The sequence below is a fragment of the Ambystoma mexicanum genome, chromosome 3q (genome assembly GCF_040938575.1).
Source record: "Ambystoma mexicanum isolate Mex_15411 chromosome 3q, UKY_AmexF1_1, whole genome shotgun sequence".
Taxonomy (NCBI): domain Eukaryota; kingdom Metazoa; phylum Chordata; class Amphibia; order Caudata; family Ambystomatidae; genus Ambystoma; species Ambystoma mexicanum.
The window spans coordinates 533,163,036-533,189,230 of NC_090926.1; the positions used below are offsets into that span (position 1 = coordinate 533,163,036).

The following is a 26,195-nucleotide window of genomic DNA, read 5'->3' on the forward strand; positions in this document are numbered from 1 at the left end:
GATTAAATGCACGTTTCAAAACAGCACAGTACATATTATTCAGAACGGGCCCATTTTAGTTTCTGGCAAGACTGAACATTGCTTTGATTTATGTTAATCAAAGTGTGATTCTACAGCCCAGGTTAGTCCATTCAGAGTGAGGTTTACATGCTCCTGTGTGCATTTTGTGTTGTTGCTGCCATGCTTCTCCAAATTCAGGTGTTGATATGTACAAATGATTACCAGATGGAAACCAAAGACTTGTTGGTGGTTGATGCTTTTCACAACAGCCCTACTTCTTTTATTCAAGAGCACAGTAATGTAAGAACAGTTTTGGGTAGGGACTTTCCAAACCAATTTACATTCTAGCACTTAAGTCCACAATTTCATAGAAGGGTTGTGGATGTCGAAACAAAACACTAAAAAGGTGACTCCTACCACAATATCTTCTGGGCGAATAAAATACCTCCCTCAATCTGCCAACAGTATTGATATTCATAGTTTATTTATATAGCGCCTATACACAATGTGTTTCAAAGCGCTTCAAGGCAAGGGAAGGAACAAGGGGAAAAATGCAATGACATTCTTGCAAGTCCTTGATACATTAAGAATGCGAAATTAACTATTGTACTATGCCTGGCAACATTTCAGATAGTGCAAGAGCTTTGACAATGATAAGAAGGAGAGGGAGGGTGGTTAGGAGATGAGAACAGACAAGCGACTAATGTACTAGGCCTGACGACATTTCAGGTAGTGCGGGAGGGGGAGTGGCAGGAACAAATACATTTGGAAGGGGAGGAAGCAAACAAGCTGCTATCATACTGGGTCAGGCGACATTTCTGATAGAGTAAGTGCATAAGATAAAGTAAGGGGAGGGGGAGAGAGAGGAGGGGGACAGCAAGATGTAGGATTCAAGTAAACAGGCAAACATGCAAACAACAGGGAGAGGACAACAGGCAAGCATACAGTCCCCCAGGAGGGGAAGAGAAAAGGAGAAAAAAGAGAGCGGTAAGGATAGGAAGGATGAGTATGGTGTGACGAGGTCAAGCGAGCGAGAATTAAATGACCAGGAGCATGTATACAGATGAAAGGTGGTGCCGAGATGGAGAGCACGCCTCAATACAAATGTCCATGAAACATTCCGAGTCTCAGCGTTGGTGTTACCTTAATGGTCTATGTCCATAAGTTAGGCAGTCTCGGTAGGTAGAAGCAGCAGGCTCGGTGCTGATGGGTGAGGCATGCCCCAGGCGAGAGATCAGCTTGAAGCGCTGCCGAGGTGGATGGAGCAAGGGAGCCAGCCTGAGGGGTTTGGGGGGAGTGAAGAGGACCATATTGAGCGTGGAGGCAGGAAGGTAGAGTTCATCCATGCACCAGAGGGGTAGAAGAGGGACATGGCACGCTCCGGCAATGAACAGGGAACAAACAGGGGCCTTAGAAGTTGGGCCTTGGGGAGGGGGGCCAGCATACACCTGCCGGTGTTCGGTTTGGCCATTTTCTACAATTCAAAGGCCAATCACGCAACAGCATCAGCTGTGGCAGGAGCACACAAAGGGGACCATTTTGCGGGCCGACATCTTGGAAGGTGGAAAAGGTACACGGCAAAGGTATGGCCAGTCAACAAACAGGTCATGGCCATGGCGCGCACTCGCCATGCAGGGTATAGATATGCAGGCAGTAGTTTGGCAATGTGCATGCTGCTATTTAGCATGGTGTAATCATACGACGGGTAGCGATATCCAAGTGGAGCCTGCCTGGATCCATAAGAAGGCAGCAGTCCCTTGTGATCGAGCGCAGGATGTAGTAGCAGGTCCCACAGAGGATGAAAGGAGCAACAGCACCAAAATATGAGCTATTTCTTTTTATATGGGGAGGCAACAGGGAACCCCTGCCTGTTGCCACCCCACTTCCCCACCCCTGCAAAACAATCCCAACCCCTTCCAAGCCCCATCCCTCCCCATTTAACTGCAGGACCGGAGCTCTGACTGCTGCCATAGAAATGGAAAAGGGACTACGTCTCTTTTCCCTATGGTGGCGTCCATCTTGGATATGTTTTTTCTTCTTCTGAGATTGGCCTCTTATGGCAGCCAATCCCCGGAAGAAAACCTAGAAAGCCATTTGCACCCACCATGAATCATGGCTACCATGGCTCGGGCTGGCTGTCCATTGCCAGCCATGTCCCACCCCTCCTCCCCCCCCCGGCGCCTCACCTCCTCCGCTCATTCCTTTCATCTTACTCATCTTACCCTTCATATCAAATGAGTTCAGCTCAATGAGCAGAGAGGTTGGCTCTTTCTCCCCCCCCCCCCCAATTCCCAAGTCTGTGTCAATAAATGTTCTTTAGACACAGATAAGCAACTACTTTGGCATGCCATACTTCGCACTGAAAAATGTTACCTAGATCCCAAATTGTTTCAGTGCCACTGCCCTACTTCAGGAGGCCTTCAGGCTAGTTGTTTCCCTCTGGCTTGTAGCCTACATACCACACAGGCCAGAGCCTACCATGAGCTATTAGGGCATATTCAATTCCACCTATGGAAAATGGCACCAGTGGAATTCCCCAAACACATAGCTTGGATATCTGAAAAATGCAATAACAGAAGACATTCGAAATTCATAGAATCAATGGGAATCAAAACCTTGATTCTCTCCCTTGCATTGCCATGCTTGCACTACAGGAACGAAGTTTAAGCAAAACCACCTGTGAGCCTAACTGTGAAATACAGCTGCCAATTGAATGCTGGTGTGTGTCTCCCATTTAAAGCTCATTACCTCATATTGTGCCTACCAGCAGTTTTCTGTGTGCTGTACAGTTAGGCTGTCAGGGCCACTTGATCTTTGCAAGGATAGGTGACCCGTCTAGTAAGTCTGTGCACAACCTCAGATCCTTGCAACTGCTCCATTTTAAGGGGTTCTGCCACCCTTGCTGGGGTGAGAGGAAGGCTTGCAGCTTCTCAAGTGTGCTTTCCGAGGTCTGGAACGCTCTTCACAGTGCATGAAGGAGCACGCTGGCGCTGCTCTGTTCAGGACTGTTTCCAAGACCTTCTTTTAGATCTCGGCCTTCCTCTTGTTTTGTTATTTCAAAATTCAAATTCTATTTATTGGCTTAGTTTGACTGTGTATAGTTTTTTGCACTACCATTTTTTAAAATGTAAACAAAGGAAATATGTTGTTGATAAATACTTCAAGCTTTAATGTGACGGCATAACTGACCGAGTTAATGGCCACTTGGGTTTAAAACCATTCTGAGGTTCTGTACTTGTATTGAGATTTTCGTGAAATGGAAAACTGTGTATGGGTGCTCGTGCTATAATGTGTTCTTCCTCTGATGTTGTTAGTGCTTGCATACACGGAGTTTAACCGTAATTATCGTTATGCAATTATAATTGGCACCTACTTTTTCTGCCTTGGCTGTTTGGCAAGCTGCGTCGACCCTGCTGGGATTAGCAGACCTATAATTTTCTTGGATGACACATCTATTATTATGCGTCCTGCTGTGAGTTTTCATAATAAACTCGTAGAGTGAAATATTTCTGAACCAGATCAAGTTTGGCCCTGCCTTTCTCCTGAACCTCCTGTCTCCCATTGGAATTACAGCGCGATTCATTTTTACAAAGTCTGATAGAATGAACGATTGCAAAGACACCCTCTCAGATGCCTGTATGTGCAAGCCTGGTTCACACAGTGTAGGATTTATTCACCCACCGTGCAATTAACATGAAAGGTCAAAAAATGATATTGCAATTGAATGCATCATTAGAAAATATGATCGCATTATCAGCTAAAATAAAGGCGAAAGACGGTACTGTGATAGTGACATTTTGCTTCCATTGTTTGCGTTGAACAAATAGTGTGTCAAGGTGACCTTTGGCACCCCTGCAAAGCAGGTATTTTGTATGTGGTTTCTAACTGAACTCATTCATGAACTGTGCCATTGGTTGAACAACCTTTTCATTTGTGCATTTTGTAGTGTCCCTCACTGTGGGGACATAGCGCAGCAGCGCACCATAAACGCACCCCACAGGACTGCTGTATAGCAGGAACTGATTTATTCACGCCTCCTCCGCATATACCTTAACTATGGTCATTGGACTACTTGGCGTCCAGCATGCCAGTCACCCGTCACATGCAAGAACTGGTGCTGGATGCTACACCTCCCCCCCCAAAATAACATTGTCCTACCCCATCTTCTCGATCCTTCTCCGGGGCTTCCTCATGGTTTGACTGGGTCTACCATTGTCTTGGAAGCAGGAGTATTCCTCCATTTGTTGGCCGTCCTCAGCATGCACTTCTTCTTCAGACTCGTCTTCGTCCCCTGTGTATCCAGATTCTTCTCTGGTGCAGTACTATTCTTCACTCCGTTCCTGATGATGTGTTGACCAGTCTTTTTGTGTCTTTCTGAAGAATTAACTGTTGCGGGTCACTCGCCAGCCATCTCTTTCCGCAGTGATCATGGAGCCCTTCACTCCTGTGATAGTCAGTAGTCGAGGCTTGTAAGCGATATTCAATCAACACTACAGCTAAGTCAATGCCTAGTCTGGGATGCTGAGGAAAACCCTTATTGATGTATTTTTATATCCAGTTCAGTACTCTGGATGACAACCCTTGTATAACACCCCCCTCTTAGAATCCCCCTGACCCCACTGAGCCAAGAAGTAGGTTTGTTTTGCAAATTAAAAGGTTTATTTGAAAATTTAAACAATATATATATATATATCACACTTTATAATAAATTAATAAATTAATATCTGATAGTACACTTAGACATATGATGTTGATCAACAATGGGTAATCTGGCACTAGCACACTTCTTTACAATCAATGAGGAGTTAGTATAGGATGGATAAAGTAGCAAAAATACTTTTATGGTTTCAAGGGAAAAGCAATGAGGAATAAAATGCAGTACAGAAATACTTGATATGATTTTAGCAAAAGATACTTTTTCTCTGGCAATTCACCCCCCTCCCCTATGCAATGTAAGAAATGGAAGGAGATGGAAAGAGGAGCACACAGTTCTCAGGAATGCAATCAAATACAATACGAAATTCAGTTCCCCCCCAGCAAGCTTAGAGGAAACGGGTAGGAGTTTGAAACACAGGCAAATTACTTTAATGTGGTTTGCAAGGAGGTGAAAAGGTGCTAAAATTGCTTTTAATTCCCTCTAGAGGTTCCGGGTGAGTGAGAGATGCTTGTTGGTATTAGTTCAGGCTCACTTTAGCAATGCCCTATGAGTTATTACCAGGTTGCAAACGGATTTTAACAAAGTGAAGCAACAAGCTGCTGATTTCTACAGATGAAGAAATCGGGCCAAATCGCAAACCGCAGTAAATTTCGCGAGTGCGTGTCTCGCGATTACGGCAAAAGTATAGGAAGTCGGTTCTAGGTTTGTTGGAAAGCCTAGATTCTAATTTCGTTCCTAGCCCAAACGGTTCCAGAGATACAGACGATAAAATAAAGGTAGTTTTTCAGATTTAAAGTAAACTCAAAATGACAGGTGACAGCTTTCAGCTGCAGAATTGACAGGTGACAGTTGTGCAGCTTTAAAAATGACAGATGACACGATTTCTAGGAGGCAGTTCTACTTAGGATAAAGTAGTTAGGATTAGATTATTTTAACTAAGAGATTGGTTCTGCACAGTTCTGATAGGTACTCACAATATAAATTTGAACTAGGCCTCGTCACGGATCTGGTCAACACGTCCGGCTGCGGTTCTGTCTGCTCGGCGGGTCAATCAGGCAACGGTTCTGCCCACAGCGATCTGGGTCAGCTCTGCTCTGCTGGTCTAGCCTCTCTGGATTTTGGATGTAACACTGCTTTCTGGGTACTGCTACAGGTTCTTGCAAAAATTCTCAGCAAAAATGTAAACATCTCGCCCGGCTGTTGAATAGTTTGGTTAGTTTTGAGGCCTGCTGAAGAGGATTCAGCTGGTGGATTCAGGCCTCTCTGCTACAAATTCTGGAGTTAATTTCTACTACAGGTTCTGGAGATTGATGGATTTGAAGTCTGGATCTCTGGATGTGAAGTCGTCGGTCAGCATGCTCTGCAGCAAATGGAATTGAATGTCTCTACCTGTCCCAGCAGTCTCTTTTTATGTGTTTTGGAAAGTGGGTGTGTGCGTTGGTCATAACTAAACCTGCCCCTCTCACTTATCATTGGCCAATTCCTCCTCTCTCCCTTGATTGGGGGAAGGAAATGTGAGTCAGAGTGATGCTGTAGGTTTTATGGTCAGAGGAACCTCCCCTTGTCAGTTTGCCCACAAATCTATATTGGATTCAAATACATCTTTCCCAGATACACAATTTGTTGAAATTACATGTACACATTATATATTCCTTATTGTCCATGCTTGTCCGCCTCTGATCTTCCTGGGGGCTTGCATTCAAAAATGACAACATTTTGCGCTTTTTAACTGGTTTTGCAATATCGGACATTTACCCAAAATTACACACATGTGCGCAAGGAGTATGGACATTAATTGATGAAGTGTCAGATTTTTAACATGCAGACATTTGGAGTAAGACCCTATTTTCCGCTAGCAACCCCCCAGAATGCACCACAGGGTCCTAACGCCTCTTAAAATGTGCACCGAAAAATCACAAGAATAATGGTATTACTTATATAATTCTGACAAGTCCGTACTATGAATTATCCATCTTTTTTTAAATTATGCCCTGGTCAAAAAGGGTTGTGGCTTCCCACATCACATGGTGGAATAACTGGTTTATCCACTTCCCCCAAGCCAGCTTGTTCACAGAGGCACAGCTGCCCCCCAGTTTCTCCCAAGAGGAAGCTATTTTACGACGCCCCCAATATAACATTTGCCTGAGTCAAGGAAGTTGCATTGTTCGGTCCCTTCCAGTTCCCAGGTGCTCCACCCCTAATCTAATCAGAGAGGTGTCAACTCCTTTTGGCAAGGGGCGGCAGGATGCAGCTAGGCCTGGGAAGAGTGGCTGTTGATCCAGTTTCAACTCCTGTCGGGGGTAGTTGTCAGGCAGCATTCAGTTTCATTAAGCCAGGTTTCAGCTAAATGTCACTTTTTGTTCCCAGTTTTCTACATTCAAAACAAACTGACAATTTTTACCTATATATTAAATAATTACTTCCTTCAAGTCATTTCAGAATATAGTCTTACATTGTATCCACCTCTTAGCAAGTCTTTCCTTGGTCTGGTTTTGTTTCATTTGTTCAGTTTTACACAAAAGTCTGGTGGTTTTAAAACGCCGGGTTTCTGATAGTGGTGAGTACTGGTAATCCAACCATTTTTGGGATTATGAAAATGAATTCCCCACAGTTCTGAGTTGCTTTTTGGCAATCAGCATTGCCATTCCCAATGGTTTCAGGCTACTGTGTGTGTAGCCCAATGGTGGTTTTAGGCAGTGCCCTCCTGTGCTCACAACATAGGCAAAAATGGGTGGCAGCCTATTCTTCATGTTTTCCCTGTGCACTTTCTGGGGAGTTCTGGCCATCATGATGTTTTCCATGCCAGTACTGCACAGTTTTATGGTAGGGCTTGGATGCATGGGTAAAAACATCCCACAGGCTCAAGCGGTGGTGTGTCCTTGTGAGATTGCATTTGCCGAGCTAATACGCTGTCACCCAACAAAAGTGTGGGTTCACGGGCCCTGTGTTTCCGTCTCCTGGGGTGGCACGTCCTGAGGTATTCGTGCCTGTATCGGGCAACCAAACATCTGTTCAGCTGGGCATACTCCCGTTGAGTTGTGTGGTGTATTCCGGTAGTCCCTCAGGAGTTGGCACAGGGACTGTTCGATGGACATGTGAGTGTTGTTCGTTATCCTGACAGCTCTCTTGATGTTAGCCATGAACTGCTCCACGGTTCTGTTTGCCTGCAGCCAGAGAGGTGTGATTTTCCTGTGGCGAAACCTCATGTACTCGGCAAAGTGTGTGAGGGCCTTTCTGATGAATGGGTGCCCAATGTACGACGTCCCCACCTTGGGCACCACATATGCTGAGAATACTCAATGAGTCGGTCCATAACCGGGAACCACACCTTGCTCCTAAGCATGCACTTAGTCGACGCAATCCCTCTGTGACTTTCATGGGCGATGTCGACTGCCTTTTGGCGTAAAGTGGCCGGCAGAACTATACGGTCTCCTTTGAGCACCAGGGATGATGGAGACAGTGAGAGTTCATCCTTGGATTGGGCAGCGTGTTGAATAATATGTCCAGTGCGGGATGGCTGTGCACTGACTCTTCGACCATTTTCCATCTGCCGTTAAGGATGCATATTGTTACAAGGGCCAAGGTTGTGTCCTCCGCTTTTTCTTTTGCTAACTCCTCCATGGGTATGGCGCTGTGCCCCTCGTGGTGAATGATGGTGTTCACATAGCCGTCTGCACTGTTCTTTGTGGCCTGGGGAGACGATGGCAGGAAAGAAAATCAGCAGGATTTCCGTCTTTGCCGGGTTTGTGTATAATGTCATATCTATATTCTTGAGTCCCCATCCAGCAATCCGGGAAGGGGGGGGGGGTAATTGGGCAGTGGGTGAAAAGTGCCTAGTGATCTGTGATGAACGGTTTTCCATACAGGAAGAGGTGGAAGTGTTTGCATGGCCAGACAACCGCCAGTGCCTCTGTTTCTGCTTGCAAGTAGTGCTATTTAGCCTCTGTGAGGCTTTTGCTGGCATACAACACTATTTTCCTTTGTGCGTGTTCACTTCCTAAGTGTTGGGCAAGGATGGCTCCCAGTACGATGGGGCCGGCGTCCACTGTGACTTCTATGTGCAAGTTCGGGTCGTAATAGGGCATGCAAACGGCTGCCGTGATGTCCTTCCTTATTCAGTTGAACGCCGTATGTTGTGCCTCGTTCCACTGGAAAGCGCAGTCTTTCATTTGTCAGTGATCGTAGCAGGGCACTTGTGGAGGCAAAGTTGGCCAGTTATCGGGTGCAATAACTCGCCAGTCCTAGAAATGACTGAACCTGCGCAATGTTTGTCAGGCGAGGTGTCTGAGGCAAGGCTCTGATCTTGTCTGGGGGCGAGTTGGATACCTTTCTCGGAGAATATGTGACCAAAGAATTTGAGTGTGGATTTGTTGAAGGCACACTTCCCTCAGTTAAGTGTAAGGCGAGCCTCGTGGAGTGCAGCACGCTTTCGCCAGGTTTGCGTCGTGGGCTTCCTGGGAGTGACCAAAATGAGTAGCTCCTTCTCCATTAGATGTTGTATGTTGAATTGCATCCCCCTGTAGTGTTGTGACACAGGCTTCACAGTGTGGTCTATGTATAGTCAGATTTCCGGACTTTCAGTTTCCATAATGCCTTGAAGAGGTTGAGGAATTGTGCCGCTCCTTTGGCCGCGGGTGAGATAGATTTATCTGCCATTACTGGTAGAGTATATGGATGAGACCCAGCTGTATGGCTGACTTGAAGCTTAGAACACATCCACTGGATACTTTGGTGTCAAGGATGTGGATAAGTATGCATTCTCGTTTGCCCCATAAGTGTATATGTCTATGCCAGCTTTCCGTAGCATTGGGGCTCGCTCAAGTTTGTGTTATTCTGCCTACGGCATTGCATTGATGGTGGCACCAGAGTCGACGAGGAACTTGAAATGTTTTCCCTCTATGGTGATTGGCAGTGTGGGGCTGTGTTCTGAGGCTGTTGGGTTGCCCAGGGCGTACAGGTAAACTCTCTTCCATCGTTCAGTGCTGGACTGCGATTCTGAGCCACTTGTGGCTGGAGTGTTTGCATGCAGGTGGTGTATCTGCCTCCTTCCATTCTGGCAGGAGTCTGCCAAGGGCGAGTGTTTTGGTCGTGCGTGGCGTCGATCTCGTTTGTATCTCTGTTCGGTGTACCTTGCTTTGTCCTCCCTGTCGGGCCGCAGGGGTGTTCTTGTGTCGATGGATCCTCTGTACGGCCCTGTGATCTCGAGAACCTTTCGGATTCTTGCACATGATGCAGTAATGGTCCTCACCCCCGCAAGCAGAGCATGCCTGGCCAATGGCGAGGCACGATCCATCATGGGGTGGATCGAAACCACACCAGAAGCACTGGTGTTTTTGCATTTTCGAGTCATGGGCTGCGTGGGCTTGTGACGAGAGCTTGTCGATGCGCTCTTCTTTTACTGTCACCGCTGGTCATATGTGTACTTTGCTTAAAGAGGATATTTAGAAGTCCAGTGCTGACATAGGGCCTCATTACGAGTTATGCCGGTAAGGGAAAAATGATGCCGATATGTAAATACCAGCATCATTTAACGTTCTGTAGCATTCTGACCCGCAAACCCGGTATTAACGGCACCGTTATTTACGGTGCCGCTAATAGCGGCATAGGCGCGTATACGCCTATAGTAGGTAGTAAATACCGGCATGCCGGTAATAGGGGGCAAACAAAACCCACGAAAAAACATGCAAATACCGGCATCGCGAACACGGTAACAACGGGCTGCATGATGCCGGAAAAACAGGCATCGCGGACCACCCGCAAACAGCAACCAAGATACAAGGCAGCTGCCACAGGTGCACACAATCCCCACAGGTGGAGTCAAAGGAGGCTGCGCCAGTATGAACTGAGCACACCCACACACCACAACCCCCCCCCCACGGGTGTAGGCAATGCAGAGTGGCCCAGTACAAAAGGAGCACACCTACACACCACACCCCTTCCTACACCAAAATGCTACCACTAGCATTTGCAATCATGGCGCAGGAGGACATGCCTATACTGCTACAACTACAGCAGCAACAGCAACAACTACTGCAGCAAGAACAGGCAGCACAGAGGAGACGCAGGAGGAGAAGGAGGGTGAGACAGGCCCAGCAATTATCACCAGCGCAGCCACCAGCGCCTCGTAGGCAGCCACCAATCCCTCGCACCAGACCCAGCCCATTCAACCTAACCCCTGAGCAGATCCACACCCTGTACCGGTTGGACCGTGACACCATCACCACCATAGTGGACATGATACAGAACGACATTGCCAGCCACATACAAATACGCACTGCCATCCCCCCACTACTGAAGGTGGTGTCTGTGCTACACTTCCTGGCCACAGGCACCTACCAACACACAGTGGGCCAGCTGCATGGCATTTCACAACCACTATTCTCACGCATGCTGAACCAAGTTCTGGATGCCCTCCTGAAGCACGCAAGCACCCACATATCCCTACCACGTACAGGCCAGGAGATAGCCGAAACCAAAGTAGGCTTCCATGCACTGGCAGGCATGCCCAATTGTGTCGGTGCCATCGACTGCACCCATGTGAAATTGGTAGTCCCCCATGCCATAGAGGCGGTGTACCGCAATCGCAAGCAATACCACTCCATCAATGTGCAAATGGTATGTGACTCCAGCAAGATCATCACCCATTGCTGCGCCCGATTTCCTGGATCCACACATGATGCCATGGTACTGCGCAACTCCACGCTACCCCGTCACATGGAGCGACATGCTGGACCACGTGCCTGGCTGCTCGGTGAGTTGCACAACAGGCCCATGGCCATACTGTGGGGTACTCAGGTGTGCGGATACAGAAGGGGGGAGATAGTACACCTGGGTGGGAAAGGGGGGGAGGGATAGTTTACCTGGGTGGGAAAGGGGGGGGTTAAAAGTACACCTGGATGGCAATAGCCAGTGAGTGGAGAATGAATGCAGAGCTAAACACTCCTCACCTGACACAGCCAAACTGAAAATGACACATCACTGGGCCACATATCACAAATAATGCAAATGGATGACAACAAGTAGGAGGCACAACCGGGGCACCATGGTGATGGCAAGCAATGCATGACTGAATAGGATGGCAACTGTGCCAATGCGGCCAGTGTGACCATGCATAGTAAAGAGTATACAGCATGAATTGGAGGCTAAACATTGTCGCACTGCCACAGCACATCTGCCTCAGCATGCATGATTACAACCTGCATCATCTATTCAACCCCATCCAGTGTTCCACACCTCTTTACAGTATACATTCCATATAGGTGACTATTTGGTACACGTACAGGGACATGTGCATGCTCACACCTAATAGCTGCTGCCATGACCGTGCTCCCTGAAGGTGTCAGTTCAGAGTGACACACACCTATTTATATCTGCTTGCAGGTGATGGAGGATATCCCTTGAGGCCGTGGCTACTTACCCCTGTGCGGAACCCGCAGAACAGCCATGAAGAGGAGTACAATCGTGTGCACACTCGTACCCGTGTTGTGATTGAGCAGTCCTTTGGCCTGTTGAAGGCGCGGTTCCGCTGCCTAAGCAGGTCTGGTGGGGCACTCCTATATAGGCCTGAGAAGGTGGCAAAGATCACCATGGCCTGTGTCATGCTGCAAAACATGTGCGTCCGAAGGAATGTACCACTGCCACCTGACATTGACATGCATGGCCCGGGTGAGGATGAAGGGGATGGAGACGGAGACGAAGGAGCCCCCCTGCCAGTATGTGATGCATGGGACGGCCATGCTGTACGCCAAGCACTAATTGACGAATACTTTGAAGACACAGGGACCATGAATGACTTTTGTCAGTCAGACACTGGGCTAATGTGAACATGCACAAAGGGAATGTTGTTGTAATTTGGACACTGAACACCGTAACACATTAAATGGATGCACACCAAAAATAACAATGTCCAGCCATGGATTGTTCTCCAGAAACTTGTGTATTATATGACAGTGCAAAACTGTGCTCACTCCCCCCTCCTACAATCCCCCAACAAACTCCCTCACCCACCCCACTTTTTGTCGACTTTTGGGTCTGGGGTGCCATGGCCATGCGCCGTGCGCTCCTGCGCATTAAGCGCACAGCGCTTGATTGAACAGAGGTGGAAGGTGTTGACGTGGTGGAGGTGTCAATTGTCAATCCCCTTGCAGACCCATGGTGTGGCTGCTGCACTTGCCTGATGTTGGCTAGTAGTTCCTTGGTCAGTGACCCCATGCACTGCCTGAATGCAGACGTGGACGCCTCCATGGCAGCTGTATTTGCAGCAATGGCCGTGGCTATGGCCTTCATGGCCTCATTACCGGCAACGACCTGTTGCCGCATAATCTGCAGCATCTCGTCTAGGCGGGCCTCCACCCTTGACAGACGGACCTCAAAGGGGGTTTCTGTCGCAGGTGTACCGGTGGCTGGTGGGGTGGTGGAAGGCAGGGTGGTGGAAGGCAGGGTGGTGGAAGGCAGGGTGGTGGATGGCAGGGTGGTGGAAGGCTGGGTGGTGGCAGGCACCTGCGTGAGGCCCTCGTCCTGGGCACTGTCGTCCTCGAAAATGCCGATGTCCGAATCTCCTAGGTCGGAGTCATGGAGACATGGGTCATCCAGGCTCTCTGTCTCCGCAGGGGAGGATGGGGTGCCAATGGGTGATGGGCTGGGCGATCCCGAAGATTCTTCGACCACCTCTGTGGACACGACGTCCGTGGTGGCTGGCGGTACAGCTGGCACTATCGCAGCAGGTGCACCCTGCAGAGATGATGCCTTGCGCGGCACACTGGGAGTGGTCGCAGGCAATTTTTTGGAGGAGGGGGTTGCGGTGGCTCTGGTCCCCTTGCGTGCACTGGATGTGCTTGCCCCCCTGTCCTGGGTTCCACCTTCCTCATCAGTGCCTGGGGGATAGAAGAGATGCAGGTCATCAGTGAGATTGCCAAATGGCAGCTGTGATTTGTTGCAGTGTAATATCTTGATACATTCAGGCATGATTTCATTTATGTTGTGTGGCATTTGGTGTACTGAGGGGACATGTTGGCAATGATTGCATGGCTGGTGGCAATGGATTGTCTAGGTGTGGGGGGGACATGGGCATGGATGGGTCATGTTGCACCTCTGTTGGGTTTACATATTTCACGCAGCATGCGTGTGGTGCAGGGGGTGGCAATCAGTATTCTGTTGGTGAGTTGATGTTGCCTTGGGTAAAGGAATTGCCTTGCCTAATCGGACTCCCACCTCATTTGTGTCACATCATGTTTCTTTATTGGTGGATGTGATGGTTCACTCACCTTCCTCTGTTGTAGTAGCTGCCCCGAACTCCTGCTCTCCGATCCCCTCTATGGATTCTGGGTCGATGAATCCACTTGCAATCTCCTCCCATGTGGTGAGCTTAACAGGGTAGTGTGTGCCACCGCCTGTCGCCATTGCGGCCCTACGGTTCTCCGCAAGGATCTTCCGGACACGGAGGCGGAGGTCGTCCCAGCGCTTTCTGCAATCCCGGACACTCCTTGGGGTGCTCCCCACTGCTGTTACCCTCTGCGCAACCTCCTGCCACACCTGTTTTTTACGCGTTTGGGCCGCATGCTTCAGGTCCGTGCTTCGGATTATGTCAGCATGCTGTTGTAGGGTGTCCGCTAGCATTGTCAATTCAGCATCTGAAAAGCGCTGCTTCCTCTTCCTTTGTGTGCTTTTTCCGGTGGTCTTTGACATCCTGGTTGTGTTTTGGCACTCAACAACACGGGTGTAGTGGTAGTAATGGAGGATGGCAATGGATTGTGTTTTTAAAGATGGCCGCCGGCCCATTTCCCGTTCTTGCACGATGACGTAATTTCCGGGTCCGTTTTTTGCGAACACGGTAACATGCCGGTATTACCGTGACGGTATTTACGGGTTAGTGTGAGGCGGTAGCGCAATGGGCGGGCCCCGCGTTGCTGGTATAGGGGGCTTGGAGGCCGTTTACCGGCATGGCGGTATTGCCACTACCGGCATGGGGGAACGCGCGTGCTCGCGCACTCGTAATGACCCGCTATTAGCAGGTTCATACGTGCACGGACCCGCTTATTCCGGCATGCCGGTAATGAACCCGGTTTTACCGGGCAACTCGCAATGAGGCCCATAGTTCTTGCTAGTATTAGTATTTCGGCCACTGAGTGTGGCACCTGCTGCAGTTTCTTCTTTAGTGGAATGGATTTGCATCCTGCAATCACCTGCAAATTGATGGCTTTGTTGTTTGTGTACTGTTGGAATTCGCAGTGTTTCACCTTTGAGCGGAGGAGTGCTATAAATTTGGCCATGCTCTCCCCTGGGAGTTGCCTCGTGGTGTGAAACATGTTCCTCTCGTAATCTACAATCTTGTGAATGGCAAAATGTTCCCTTAGGATAGTCTTGAGCTCCTTGTTTTTGTATTCTCATCCTCCGGTAGTTCAAAAATTATGTCCCTCACCTCAGGACCAGCAGTGAGCGTGAGGAGGCCTATGATGCGCTTGTCTTCCTGTGGGCCAAGTACGTCGAGGTGTGCATCAAATTCTTTCATCCATCATGACCATGGGCCCAGACTGGCTGAGTCTGAGGCGTCGAATGGGAGCAGTGACGGTAGTGGTAAAGCGTCCCTCCCACGTGCTGTTTGTGGTTCAGGGGCAGCTGGGGCCTGGCCTGCATCTTAGTCACTGATGCTGCTTAACGCAGTATTCCCTCCTGGATTGCTGTGGTCTCTGTGAGGCCCTTCTCACTTGGAGGGGTGTGCTAGTCCCTTGTAGTGCAGGCTATACTGGACCCTCTGAGGCTGGCTCACCTCTTTCTTGCTGGTGTGTGAGCTGACTGCAGCCGGACCTCTCAAAGCATGAGGCCTTTCCTCTAGTGCTTTCCGGCAGTCTTCCAATGCTGGTCTGGGATGCTCCTCCCACTCAAAGCCGGCCCCTGCAGCACCACTAGCAAGGTGCTCCCTCTTATGTGCTCAAGGGGGCCAGGTGAAGCTGCAGCGGATGGTATGGTGTGGGCGAGGAGCTGCAGTAACCGCGCCGGGCCAGCGGTGGTTGTGGGTTATTGCCTCATCGCCATTATAGTGTTCTTCACTGTGGGGATGAAGCGCAGCAGCGCACAATAAACACACCCACACAGGACTTCTGGATAGCGGGAACTGATTTATTCGTGCCTCCTGCACATATACATTAACTATGGTCATGTGACCACTTGGTGTCAGGCATGCCGGTCACCTGACCCGTGCGAGGACTGGTGCCAGATGCTACACATTTGGTTAATGATTTTGTGAAAGATTCTGGATTGAGTGAACTGTGAATAAAATCCTAACTGTGCTTCCATACCATGGACAGACCAGCAAGTTCATGCTTCCTTTTCATCACACTGCACCAACCGTTTTCCATTCCCTTCAATTAAGGATGAGGGTAAATTTGATTCCAGAATTGTGTCCTTGCCTCACTGTGGGTCAGTATGCTTGTGTGCAAACGGGCTTTGCAACAAAGCCGAGGAGGAGCAGCGTACACCAGCTTAGGTTATTACTTTTATTCAGCATGGTCATTAAATACAATATACAGAAAACTGAAGGGTGCTACACTTTCCTACTCTACCCTTCCTCTTCACCCCTAACCAACTTTCTATTTTTCCTTTGCCTGTTGTCAAAAAGCCAGGAGACCTTGCAGGGGTATGTGTGAAGGGATTATGGCTTGGAATCTGTGAGCATGTCTCAAGCTTGGTGAAACCTCTAGATGCAAGAAAGTCAAATCATTATTCCTCAGGCAGGATTACTAGGGAAATGGCGCTAAACTAAACCAACTAAAGGAAACCACTGTAAAAAGAACCATCAGGATGGCTTCTCCAGTGGTTCCACAGAAGTCCCAGGTTTAAATCATCGGATTTCCTCATGTCATACAGATTAAGAGTCTCTCAAATTCCAGGCTTCTATCTCTAAAGTGTCTGTTGCTAAGTCTGGATGTTGGTCAGTCTGGACGTTTACGTGTCCCTACACTTGCCTCTTGATTGCTGGGGTTTTGGGCAGGGCTTCCTCTTCTTCTCATGCTGGTTTCTCTTTGGAATCGTGTTCTTGTTGTCTTGCTTCTATTTATTTATTTATTTATTCACATTTGTTGAGCGCACAGCAGACCGAAGGCAATGTGGCGCTTGTTACAGTGTTGCTTATAATTAGTTACATACAATTCACGTCCGTAGGAGTTACAATGGATGATATTGTTCTTTTGTTACATACATGCATTGAGGGACAGGTAACTAGGGGAGCAAGGTTAGTTGAAAAGGGTACTTTTGAGTTTTTAGCGGAAGGAGAAGAGAGATGTTTCAGCTCTGAGGTCAGTGGGGAGAGAGTTCCAGAGCTTAGGTACGAGGAAGGGGAAGCCTATACCTCCTGCTTTTGTCCTGTTGATGCGAGGTATTGTTAGTTGATTGGTGTATTGTAATCTGGTCGGTCTGGTGGATTGCGATATGCATAGGGTATCAGATAGGTATGATGGTGCTGAGAGGTTGATGAATTTATGAGTGGTTGTGAGAATTTTGAAGGAGATGCGGTCCTTGACTGGGAGCCAGTGGGCTGTCTTCCTGGCTTGAGTGATGTGGTCCCTTTTTGGTATGCTGAGGGCTGCTCTAAGAGCGTTGTTTTGAGTTGTTTGCAGCCTCGATAGTTTTTTTTTGGAGGTGCCGGCTAGGAGTGTGTTACAGTAATCTAGTTTGGCTCCTATGGTTTCTCTAGCTATGGAGTGGCAGTTATCCTTCGTTAGGAATGGTTTTATTGCATTGATGAGTTTAGTGCTCAGCATGGAGGCCGAGACTATGGTGCTGACTTGTTTGTCCATAGATAGGGTAGCATCTATGTGAACCCCTAGTGTTTTGACTGAAGATAATACTGGGATGACACAATTATCTATGTTGAAATTGAGGTACAGCGGGTTGAGGTTGGAGAGAGTGGATTTCTGTCCTAGAATGAGGATTTTGGTCTTGTCCCCGTTCAGGCAGAGGCCATTGGTGGCCATCCACGCTTGTTTGGAGGTATAGATTTGCTGTAGGGTCGTGGAGTCTTGATGATAATGTCCCGGAAGGGGAAGGAGAACCTGAGTGTCATCAGCGTAATTTCTGTATGTGATCCCAAGTGCGTCCAGTTTATCAAAGAGGGGCTTGGTAAAAAGATTATAGAGCGTGGGGGCAGTACATGAGCCTTGTGGGACACCGCAGTGGATGATGGAGGGTGCTGCATGAGCTGTGTTGGAGAACACTTTCATAGTTCTGCCCTCTAGGAAAGAGGTCACCCAGGATGCAGCGTCCTTAGAGAAGTGCGCTGCATGCGTCAGATGACTGGTAAGTGTGATGTGGTCTAGCAGGTCAAACGCTGCTGAAAGGTCAAGGAGAAAGAGAAGTGCGGGCTTGCCTTTGTCAAGGATGTTAGTGATTTCGTTTTTTAGGTCTAGAAGGGCGGTTTTGGTTCCGTGCCCCTTGCGAAACCCAGATCGTCTTTTTCCTAGGATTGCGTTTGATTCAAGGTATAGTTGAATATGTTTGTGGGCGGCCTTGTCTAGTATTTTTAGGAGGAATGGAACAGTTGTTTTAGGTTGGTAGTTATTGGGGATAGCGGGGTCTAACGTTATTTTTTTTTTAAAAGAGGGCACACCCAGGCCTCTTTAAGGCTGTCTGGGACTATGCCCGTTTTGAATGAAGCATAGATGAATGCAGTGAGAATAGGGGCGAGTGGTTCAGCGCATCCCTTGATGATTTTAGGGGGGCACACATTACCTTTACATTGTGAAGGTTTGAGGTGTCTGAGGATGTCAATGACATCGGCTTCAGAGATTTCAGTGAACGAGAATTTAGGCATGTTGCTTGTTTTTACATTTGGTTGTGACTGTACATGAGGGCTTTGCTTAGGAAGAGTTTTGTAGTGGTGAGATATCTTGTTTTGGAGGAGGTTTATTTTTGTAAGCATCGCTGATTGTATGCATGTGCACCATGCTTCATCTTTGACGATCTCATCAGGGCATGTGGGCGGTACAGTTAATTCTTTGAAGATACTGAAGAGTTCTTTGGAGTGGGAGTTGGCAGCAGAGATACAGTGGTTGTAAGTTTTGGATTTAGCAATGAAGATGGCGTCTTTGTATTTTTTGGCTGTGGATTTGAAGTTATCTTTTGTGGAGGTACAGGGATTGCACTGCCAATTTTTGAGCGCCTAGCGTTTGTCTTCATGCAGAGTCTGGAGTTCCTCTGAACCAGGAATTGGAGTCGAAGGATTTTTTTCTCTTTTTTTGTTTTCCAATGGGGCAACGGTGTTGAGAGCCATGGTAATGGTGTCTTTGAATATATCTGCAAGGATGTTGGGGTCTGAGGAGAAGGGGGGCGCGAGGCATGGCAGGTTAAGGTATGCACTGACGTTGTCCGCAGTGAGTTTTTTGGCACTTCTGGCTAAGTTCGCCGGTGCTGTGGTAGGCACTTTGGTGCATATTGAGACTGGGATGTCGAATTGAAGAAGGTTGTGGTCTGTCCATGGGAGGCTAGCATTGGAGGTTATGGTTGTGTTACAATTATGGTCTAAGATCCAATCTAGGATGCGTCCTTTTGCGTGGGTGGGCGAAGTGATTATTTGAGAGAAACCTAGGTCGTGGAGGTCTTTTGGCTAGAGAAATAGCAGTTTTGTCCTTGGGATCGTTGAATCCTAGGTTAAAGTCTCCTATAAGTAGTGATTTGGTGGCTTTCTTAATATTGTTTCCTAGGAGGTGATTGACTTGACCTGTGAAGTTGGCGGTGGGGCTAGGTGGACGGTATATGATATGAATATTTATTGTACTGTTTGGTGAGAGTGCTAGTTTGACTGATAGAATGTCAACATTCCCTTCCTCTTGGTGGGATATGGTTCTGATAGATAGTGTTTCTTTGTGAATAAGGGCTACCCCCCCTCCTGATTTGGCGGTCCTGTCTTGTCTAACGATGTTATATCCTTGCGGTAAGGCTAGTGTGATGGCTGGGCCGGAAGCTTCGTTGAGCCAGGTCTCTGTGATAGCGAGTATGTCTAGGTTTTGGGTGGTTATTAAGTCATTTACTTCTAGGGCGTGGGCATTGAGAGAGCGTGCATTGATTAAAGCGCACTTCTATAGCGTAGGGCACAGGTTCTTAATGGGTATGGTGGGAGAGTCTGACTTGGTTGCGGTTGTACATTGAGTGTAGGAGTTGCTGCTAGGTGTGATATGAGTGGGCTTAGTGCTGCGGCATATAGAGGTATTGTCACGGTGGTGGTGTTTATTTACTTTGGTGGTGCATGAGCTAAGTCGGCGGTTTCTGTGTGGGACGAGTGTTGGGGTGGCATGGTGTTGGAAGGGGAGGGTGCGGGCTCTGAGTCTGACCAATCTCAGGTTATGGTTAGGCACCACAGTCACTGTTAGGTTTTGTGGGGTGTGTGGAGGCTTGGGCAGGTTGTTCATGGCGAGAGGACTACTGGTGGCATTGTAATGGTGGTGGTTAAGCTCTACGCTAGGGAGGTGAGGTGTGGTAATTTCAGTGAGTAGCGCACTTAATAGGCATGCGTAGAGTGGCAGGTAGTACATGCTGTAGGTGAGTACTCTGTGCCGTTAGCATGTGGGCTCTAGAGATAATCTTGAGAGGATAGCTCAGCGGCAACGTGCTTGGCTTGGAAGCAACACAACTCGGAGCAACACAGGTTCAATCCCCGGGTCCGCGCTTAGAAACCTCTGGGTATTAAGCGCGTTATAAATAAACTATCATATCATCCTAAATATGTTACTCTTAAGCAGGGAGCATGTATCACAGAATGGGCCAAATGCGATTAATACAGGATGGCTAGAATCGAATATGCTAGGGCAACACACACAGGCTAAATCGCCTATACTAGTAGAATGCAGCAGAGGGTGGTTCAATTTGCAGATAGGATACACAAATGGCTAAATTCGGATTTGCAGATAGGATGCACAAATGGCTAAATTCGGATTTGCAGATAGGATACACAAATGGCTAAATTCGGATTTGCAGATAGGATACACAAATGGCTAAAATCGAGTATGCTAGGGCAATGTAAAAGACCAGATGGTGCAGAGACAAACCAATGGCAGTGCAAACAATCAAGGTGCAACAAGGAGAGTGCAGCGTGCAAATGGCAATACAGGTAGGTAGGGGGCGCTGCAATCAAATAACAAGACATGTGTGGCAAAACATGCTGAGTGTTGCATGTGTGTTGGTGGTGAGGCACAGTCTGGTGGGGGTGAGGCTCATTTAGACGGATGAGGGTCTAGGATGCGTGCCTCTATTCCAATAGACCTTGTGGATCCCGGGGGGGAGCGGTGGTGTAGTGCGTAGAAGCATGTGCACTAGCATCTAAATTCTGCCGGCCCCAGCACTAAGACAGTGCATGTTAGGGGGTGGGGGTACGGCAATGCTGGTGATCAGTGCGCGGATAGGTCTGGTGGCAGCAGGAGGAGATATGGGACCCGGTTCCAGGAGGCGGGAAGGCTTTGTGCACGGTATGGAAAGGGGTAGGGGATAGCAATACCAATCAGGTATGGGTGCAGTAGTGGAGGGGTTACCTCTTTGAGGCCTGAGATGGGAACGAGAAGTCAGGAGAGCAGCGGGCGGGGGCTCATCAGGCTCCAGACAGGGGTCGTAGCCTTAGAGATGTGCCTTTGCTGGTGGGCCGGCGCTCGCCTGCCGGCGATGTCATAGGCTTAGAAGTAGGTGGTGGAGGCCAATCACATCGCGCTCATGGTGGCATGAGGAAGTTAGGTCTGCAATGTACATGCAGTAACACGAGCGGCCATTTTGAAGTGGCAGAGCCTCGTGGTGATGAATGGCGAGATTCACAATACTCTTGCAGGAGACGTCTGCTGCTTCCAGGGACAGCTTCACTCGGCAGGAAGCGCAATTTGGGCAATTCAGAATGCGGAATGCAGATTTTCACATCGAAGGGTTGCAGGACTCTAAAATGCTCACAGAGTCGCTAGTGGCCATATTAGCATACCTCAGAGAAGGATGAAGCTCCAGCTGTACTGCAGGGGTGGTGGCCACTGCTCCAGCAGTGGGAAGGGGGCTCCTGCTCCCCAAAGGAAAGAGAGGGTTGATACTTGATATTTAGGCCTGGATGCCCCCACACTCTAGGTCTAGGCAGCAGCACGAGAGAGGGATGCCAGCCACCAGTGTTGGGCCCAGAGGTTCTACTGGGGAGGCTGGATGTGATATTGGACCTTTCCCTTTCTGAGGGACCTGCCCCTATTCATTAGCACCTAAGCTTCTCTGCCTCCTTTCTGATCCTGGATAAACTTGATCTTAAAGGGGCCGTGTCTACATCTTCTCTTTGCTTCCTCCTATCTCTGTCCTTCAGTTTGTACTCCTTATGCTGCTCCAGATGCTTGTATCTCTGCCCCAGCCTATACTCTAGTCTGTCAGGTGTATGATGTTTCTCGCAGTCTCCTCTTTCCACAAAGGGGCAAGGTGGTTCCTCGGGCAGTAGACGGAGGATCCCTAGGTTCACCTCAACAAACTACGTTATCAATACAGAGGATTGTCACCAGGGGTGAACCTATGACTTGGTCCAATTAATGGAACATTGTGCACCAATAGCTGAATTTGTTGCCTTCATTTGGTCAAGTGCCTCTATGGTCACCTGATTTTTCATCCAAAGATCCAAGCAGGAAACTTTGTCACAGCTTGGTGTGCAGTCACTAGAAGCAAGGTCAACAACTGGGCATTGATAAATTCACAGCGGGAAATGGCTGCTTTCACATGGGCCTCTGACAACCAACCTATGCAGCAGGCAAATTGGAGAATTACTTCTAAAACATGTATCAAAGGTATTGAGCAATAGAGCAGTCCTAGAGGCTTTAGGAAATGTGAGTCCATAATTGCAGAAAAATATACCCACAACACCTTCAACCTCTTCTCTGCATCCAGGCTCTGCTTTCTCTAGACCTCTTCATACTCCCACTTTCTCCAAACTCGCCTAGGCGCTTCCTAGGGGCACCTTTTAAGTGACAGAGTCCTGTTCCCCTTGGATCTGCCTCACTATGAGTGTCTGCACACATGTTTGATTCCATGAACTGGTGTGAGATTGGCTCTCTTTATTGAATCCCTGCATCAGCAGTTTTCATTCTGAAGCTGGTTTTCAGTAGTCCACGAACCAAGCCTATGCAAGGCGAGTCTGCCATCTTGGATTCATGGCAAGTCTCATGCATGCATTTGATTGCGAGAGCTCTTTGCTGCAGCAGCCTCTCTGTGGATAATTCTCCCCTTCACTGTGCCACTGAGCCGTATTCTGCTCTTTCAGAATGCAAAGACTTGCTCGACTGCAGGGCCTTCCATAAAGGCCAAAGGACCACCTTACAATCACATAGAGCAGAAAGAGTTAACTGATGCGTGTTTGGTGAGCACTTACCCGATTACCAGGGGGGGGATCTTCTCCTTCACCCTCAGGCCCTGCTCCATGGAGCAGGAGGAGGCCCTCAGCCCCATGGGTCAGGCAGGCAACATTGGGCCAGAAGATTCTCTTGGAATCAATCTTGCCCAGACTGTGCTTCATTTATCAAGCATGAACAAATGTCTGTGGGCGACGTTTATTACTGACGCTATTTACACTCATTGTTTCCGTTCAGAAATGCTGGAAAGTGGTTTCCTTTGGGTGATTATTGGCAGTAATATCTAAATATTGTGCAATGGACTCCACCGTTAAGCGGATAGTTGTGAATCTGTGACATGCACTTTGTCCCACCTGTGGGATCTTTTCTGGAATTTCAAGCAACTCCTAGAAGAACTGCTACGTGCAAACCTCTTTTTTGTTTTTTTTAGAAATACTTCCTATTTTGAACTCTACTATTTTAGGAGTTCAACATTAATTGATTTTACCTGCCCATTTACTGTCTATTGTTTTCTTTCTCCGACTACTTTGTTTACTCCAATTATAATGTTTTACTACGTAAGGGGCTTCTTGGGGTAGTGAAACGTTGATTTTGTTTTCTTGGTGTGCATCTCTGGTTAACCATGTTCCGATAGGTTCGTTGAAAACTTAATTGCAATTCTGATGAGCAGAGAAATTGTTTGAAAGGGAACGTGTTTTCCAACAGGACGTACCGAAATTTAACAATTGGTTTTCATTTTATAATTGTGAAATTTTCTTTATTCAATGTGCGACTGAATATAACAAAAGGATTTCCAAATAAATAAAATGCACATTTTATGTGTGCGTAGCACCAAAAACGAATTTTCCATATGTAGCACATATGATAATAATAATAATGGTAATTCGACCAGATTCGTCCTAATTCTAAGCTCTGTAACACACGGTATCGCCACCCATTTGTCTTTTGATGCACAAACGATTAGTGTTTATAACCAACTCACTGATTGTCCCTTCATAAACCTCGAGAGAATGACAGGCTGAGCCATCCTTTCTAGGATTCAAACCGGTACCCCGGTACCCTGCAGGAGAGCATTTACTTGATCATTGCCGCAGAAGTTTGACATGCTGGGCTATTTCATTCTCTGGTCTGCTTCTCCGCTGCACAGAATAATAATTGCATTTCTCTTAAATTGGGATACAATATTTATAAGAGTCTATCCGTGTAATAGTGTTTTGAGTGTATGAATCTAAAAGACTCTTTACATGGAAGTTAGTCATGGTAATGTGAACTATTGTAGAAGTTTAAACATATGACTCCTTTGCAATGTTTTACAAAGTAACGCTCTCCTGCCTGTTTGCTCTGAAGGACTCTGTGGGCGCACTTTTGGAACAGACTGCTGTGGAACTAGAAGCTGTGGAGAAGAGATTGGAGGACAGCAGAAGCACTTTAACCACAGAGGAGAGCTGGTACGTATGCTGCCATAGTAACGCGTCACAGGATAGTTGCTCTGTGGTGCAGAGTAAACGCCATTACAGATCACTTTTTCTGTTGGATAGGCCTGGGCCTAGTAGCTTGTACTGCTTGGAAACCAGAGTTGTCTGGAAGATTTGAGCAACAGCCACTTGGTGAACTGACACTTGCTGATGAACTAGTTCTAATGGACGAACTAATCAAGGATTTCCCAAATAAGCTTCTGTGTTGAGTTATTGTATATAAATCATCGTTGTTGTAGCCATTTTGAATTCCACATCATCAAATTCACCTCATCTGATATTACTGCAGCCTCGGTTTCACAAAAATGGCATCTCCTCATATTAAAGGGGCAGTCTGAATACCTTTATTCCACTTCTTGGCCGCCAGTAGATAACTCTGTAAAACAATTTGTTTAGATGTCTGGTCTGCCAAAGTAGGGATAAGTAGCTTTACAATTGAATTACCAGTGAACATGAAAATGAAAGCTGCTGTGCCTGTCCTCCCTTTCACAGCATCCTCTCAAAATCTGTGCATCTTTCTGGGCTAAACCCCCACCTCTTCTGAAGAGCGTGGGCAGGAAGGGGCACCTCACGCAAATCACTCAGGCCCTCCTTCCTTCAATAGTTGTACAGGGAGGGGGGTTCTAAGGGATTCTATGCTGTGCAAGCCCCCCTAAACTAAAGATGGGTTCTTTTATTCAAGGCAAGACGAGGAGGGTGTTTTTCAAGGTGAAGATGGCATCAGTGAGAATGAAGACGACCTACATGATGGGAAAGTACCATGGGACACAGACAACTCAACGGAAGGGCACAGCACGGATTCACTTGCCATAAAGGTAAGGTTTGTGTGCTGTATGTGTATCACGTTCTCACTGCGAAAACTTGTCTTATGAACGTCATGTTTAATGTAGTTATTATTTTTCATTCCTGATATGGCAAACAGAAGGTGAATTTAGTAAACGTTAGTACCAAGAGAATTTTGTTGGTTAAAAGAAATTGCTACTAGTACAGGTCCGTCCTTTTGTGTCGCACAGGCAATGCATCACAATTCCATCGATCTCCATCGATCTCCGCTGAATTCAAAGTCTGTCAGTGAGTCCTTGTGATTGAGCACAATTGGGGTTAGTCATACTCATGACCTCCTCAAACTGCCTGTACATGCACAACAAGAGCACACACGTTTGTTCCTACAATAATGAGCTCTCACGGGCCGTCTGGACCCACACATGAAATCCAAAATGGCCACCAGTCTTTATATGGATTTAGGCTGGCCCTTTCAGGCTCACATAGACCCAAGTGAGGCTGAAAGCAATGGCCAATCCCATCCCTCTGACACTTGGAACCACAGGTGCAGACCATCACCCAGAGTCCCTACTAGGGGAAAAGATGATTTCCTCCCCCCCACCCCAATAGGCCCAGCACAAGTCGTGGCTGGCAGTTGGGGTTCAGAGCATGATACAAGAACTGTTGAGTGTGTTGGAGGCGAGAGGGGAAGAAGAAGCCAGTGGGAGGAGGTGACAGTCCGGGGGAGGAGGTAACATCAGGAGTAGTTGATAAATAATTGGCATTGGCTGCACTAAGAGGAGGAAGTGGCATCGGTAGGAGGGGTTGTCAGGAGGAGATTGGGATATTTGAAGAAGAGGCGGTAACAACTGGAGGACATGGAGCTGTAGGACTGGATGAGTTTTTTTATGAAGATAGTAAGCGCAAGTAGACAAAGTTGGCCCAAGGCAGGCCAAGAACGAAGGA

The 26,195-nt window shown here is 47.8% G+C and overlaps 1 protein-coding gene across 1 annotated transcript in view; it reads left to right on the top strand.

Moving 5' to 3' along the window:
- The window catches only part of WWC1 (WW and C2 domain containing 1), a 535,977-nt gene that overhangs the window by 452,552 nt on the left and 57,230 nt on the right, over positions 1–26,195 (top strand). Inside the window, exons 17-18 of the mRNA XM_069654296.1 lie at positions 24,340–24,440; positions 25,150–25,282. Coding sequence (XP_069510397.1) covers positions 24,340–24,440; positions 25,150–25,282 — 234 coding nt within the window. The remainder of the gene's footprint in view (positions 1–24,339; positions 24,441–25,149; positions 25,283–26,195) is intronic.